At 57.0% G+C, this 3,747-nt stretch overlaps 1 protein-coding gene across 1 annotated transcript; it reads right to left on the reverse strand.

Moving 5' to 3' along the window:
• Positions 1-216: 216 nt before the first annotated feature.
• On the reverse strand, positions 217-3,312 carry LOC102434792 (phosphofurin acidic cluster sorting protein 2-like). Its single transcript, XM_014449404.1, has 2 exons — positions 2,251-3,312; positions 217-1,665 (listed from the first exon to the last, which is right to left on the reverse strand). Exons 1-2 carry the CDS (start codon positions 3,301-3,303, stop codon positions 217-219), a joined length of 2,502 nt encoding a protein of 833 aa, XP_014304890.1. The 5' UTR covers positions 3,304-3,312.
• Positions 3,313-3,747: the final 435 nt, after the last annotated feature.

The following is a 3,747-nucleotide window of genomic DNA, read 5'->3' on the forward strand; positions in this document are numbered from 1 at the left end:
CACCTGCCGGAGTGTTCTGGTTATTGAACAGAGCATTTGGGGGTCCCAGTGAGGGCAACCCCCTTAGGTTCCAGGCTGTGAGCGCATTCAAATTCAAAACAGTTTTTCTGTGTTTCCACGGTCTGTGTCTATAGTTAACTGAACTGTTGACAGAAAAGCAGCTGGGTCCTCCTGGGCTTGGCCCAGGCAGGGTGAAGGGCAGGGGGAGGGGCGGGGCTAGAAGGTGGAATTGTTGTGTTTGAAGATGCAGACTGGCAAGTGCTTGACGTGGGAGGACCACTGGGCTGCCAGCTGGAAGAACGTCACGTCGTTCCACTCCACGCCGTCAATGAGGACCCGCTGCCTGTGCTCCTGGTTCTGGGCAGAGCAGACCAAGCGGCCAATGCCCTGGATGCACTGGCTTTTGGACTCCAAGTCTGTGCCCTTGTCTTTCTTGGACAAAGACATCACCTTCTTTTTCTTCTCCTCGGTGGTCACAGTCATGGACATTGTGAGCGCGGCTGCAGCCTCGCCGCTGCTGGGCAGCCTGCTGACCTGGAGAGACCGGAAGGTGCCCCGGAGTGTGTTTTTGGTGGCAGGCAGGTCTCCCTTCTCCTCGTTCCTCTTCCTGTTGGTGGGCTGGGCTGCCTCCCAGTAATCCACCTGCAACTCCATCAGCTCAGCACCCACACTCTGGCCGGGGGAGGACAGGCCCCCATTCACTGACGACAAGGAAATTAGCTTGTGTGTGGCCTCCCTGGCGGTGGATAGAAGCACATTGGAGCATGAGGGGACCGCTTCAGCTGAGTCTCCTGACGTGGCTGAAATTGGCTCCACACTTCCAACTTTCACTGCCCACACAAAGGGAATGAACTTCTGTGAGGACAACTCGTCCGGGCTGTTCGGCTTAGAGATGAACATGGCCTCTGCGATGGGCAGCTGGAGGACACAGTTGGCCCCTGTGAGGTACTCTCTGATTTTCAACACAATGTTCTGCACAGCATCCTGGGCCTCCAGGTGGAAGAACAGTTCCCACCAGGCCAGGTCCCGTAGGAGTTTGTGGTAGCGGCAATCCACGGAGCCCAGGTACCTGGCCAAGGGGTGGGAACCCAGCGGGATGACCAGGAATCGCATGGAGTCCAGCCAGTCCGGGGCCTTGTGGGACAGCTGCTCCACAAAGACCCGCAGCACGGTGCTGAAGTACTGCTGGTCCCCCGCCACCGCGATCTTCACTGGCATTGTGGCCTCGGTATTGCAGTTGCGGTATCTTTGTATCCAGGAGATGATGGAGCTGAAGGCCTCCTGGACATCCACCATGGAGCCGGTGCACACGACGGGCAGCGTGTGCTGCTGCAGGACGTCCGACAGGGACTGCCCCTGCCTGTCGGAGGTGTTGATGAGGATGATGTTCTTGGGCAGGTAGTCGTTGGAGATGAGGCTGTGGTTCAGTTGGTCGAACACAGTCTTCCTGGGGTCCTGCAGTTGGCTCTGTGGGACTGGACAGCGCTCCTTGACCAGGCTGTTGGACGACTCATTCAGGGACCTGCTCCAGCCCCGGCGGGCGGGCTGCTTCCCCTTGGAGCTGGTGGAAGGGATGACCAGAGACTCGGTCTTGGTGGTGCGCCTCTTAGTGAGCATGTCCTGGCCAGAGGTCCCTGCCTCCGGGCTGTCCCCAGGCTGTGCCGGCTGCGGCCCAGGGTTGTGCATGCTGTGGGCCACCCATTCGGAGTCACTGTCGCTTGACAGGCTTTCACAGTATAATCTGGGCCTGTGGGTCCTGAGGACTCTGTCGTCCTCCTCCATATCTGGGCTGGACAGGCTTTCAGAATATGTCATGAGCTCAGGCATGGGAGGGGTTGGGAGGCGGTCATCATCCTCCATGTCTGAGCCACTGTCGCTGGGGCACACCACGCTCTCAAACAGAAAGGCCAGGTCCTTGTCCACATCAGGGACTTGCTCCTCAGACTCCTGCTCCGAGTCCCGGACCTCCACCGTCATTTGGTACCTGCCCAGCCACTCTGCGACTCTCTGCTGGTAGTTCTGTTGCCTGATGGTGGATCTCCTCCTTCCTATCGGGTTCTCCAGGTCCAAGTCATCCTCGTCCAGGTCATGCCTGTGGGCGGCATTATAGCTGACCTTCAGCTCAGAGAAGACGATCTCAGAGGCTCCCTCAGTGAAGTTATCCGTGGCCTCCGCCCTGGAGCCGGCCGGCACGGCGTTGTCCAGATGGTGGACGGTCTGTCTCGATAGGGACAAGATCCAGCTCTTGACCACCTCGGCGGTGCGTGGGGTGCTGTAGCCCATCAAATCAGAGACATTGCCACTGAACAGCTTACCGCCTGTTCCCTGGGTTTTCATGGGCATGTTGGCCGGCTGAGGAGGCTCATTCTGCCTCCGGGCACTGTGTAAGCTCCTTGTCTCCGTCTGCCAGCTGGAGTGTTCCAGTCCATCAAAGTATTGTCTGGTATTGGGCTTGGTGTTGCTGAGGATGCTGCTATCGTCCTCTATGTCTGGGCCACCGTCGCTGGGATTCTTAAGGGTGTCATTGAGAAGGTCCAGGTCCTCCTCCACCTCAGGGACAGGCTCTGTAGGGTCCTGATCCGAGTCCAGGACCTCTTCTGACATGTTAGACCTGGGAAGCAGTGCCATGACTTTCTGCTTCAAGTTTTGTTGCAGGCATTGCTGCTGCTTCTGGGGCTGCTCCAGCTCAAAGTCAGCTTCTTCCAGGTCCTGCCTGTGTGTGAGATTGTAGCTGGCGTCCAGCTCAGTGAAGCTTTCAGATTTCCCCTCCATATAGCCATTCATGGACTTGGCCTTGGGGCTGCCCTGCATGCTGCCATCCTCGTCGTCGATGGGCTGACTGGACAGGGAGGAGATCCAGATCTCAGCCACCGTGATGGAGGACCCCTGGATCCTGCTGCTGAGGCTCAGCACCTGGTCACAGTCGGGGGGTCGCTGTATCAACTCAGCCATGTGGATGGCACCTGTGGCCAGTGTCTTGTAGCCCAGGATTGTCTGGTTGGTATTGCACTTCCTCTGCTGCAGCATGATCTGCAGCTTGTTGCCTCCTCTCTTGAGGAAGTGGGGGTACTCCAGGGAGAAGGTCAGAGCCAGGTCAGTCTCCACTGGTCTGCTGCTGGGCAGCACAATCTCCTGGGATCTCAAGATGCCCTTGGAGCCCTGCATCTGCACTGCTATCACCATGGAGATGAGCTCCTTCTCCAGCTCCTTCAAGACCACCAGCTTCTTTACAGTGAAGCTGCACAATCTGGGCACGCTGCTAGGTCTGGAGCAGTCCACCTCCCAGGTAGAGAAGAAGGTCATGGGCACTGGCGTGTTGGGCACAGTGGGCGAGCGGGCCAGGCCCGCAGGTGGCGAGGAAGCTGCAGCTGCTTCCAGGGAACAGGTACTTGATGGTTTCTCCCCCTGTGGTGGGACAGAGGAGGGACATGATTGGTGGCAAGAGGTGGGGCACAAGTGATCGAAGGAGAGAGTAAATGACAAATAGTCACACGCTCATCTGTGACTCGCACAGGTAAGGCCTGCATGGTGGCCTTTCAAACTCAGAGACCTAAATTAACCACAAAGTTAGCCTGAAGTTAAAACTTGTTACCTAAACACAGTTTATGGTGTGTAGTCATGTGCTAGGCCAGTATCTTCCCTGAAAAAAGTCAATCTTTACCTTAACTGAGCCTGTCTGTTGTCTTTTGGCATCTGTGATAACATACCTTTGGAATGTTAAAGGAATTTCCCTTTTTCTCGCCACCT

This window comes from Myotis lucifugus, unplaced genomic scaffold, assembly GCF_000147115.1.
Source record: "Myotis lucifugus unplaced genomic scaffold, Myoluc2.0 scaffold_1170, whole genome shotgun sequence".
In the NCBI taxonomy this organism is placed as follows: domain Eukaryota; kingdom Metazoa; phylum Chordata; class Mammalia; order Chiroptera; family Vespertilionidae; genus Myotis; species Myotis lucifugus.

Bases quoted from the DNA above. Each gene is read 5' to 3' on its own strand.
- LOC102434792 (XM_014449404.1), bottom strand. From the start codon at position 3,303: ATGACCTTCTTCTCTACCTGGGAGGTGGACTGCTCCAGACCTAGCAGC. The intron at 1,666-2,250 runs GTCAAGAGCTGG...CCTGGGCCGCAG, and splicing joins CCCCACGCACCGCCGAGGTG to CCGGCACAGCCTGGGGACAG.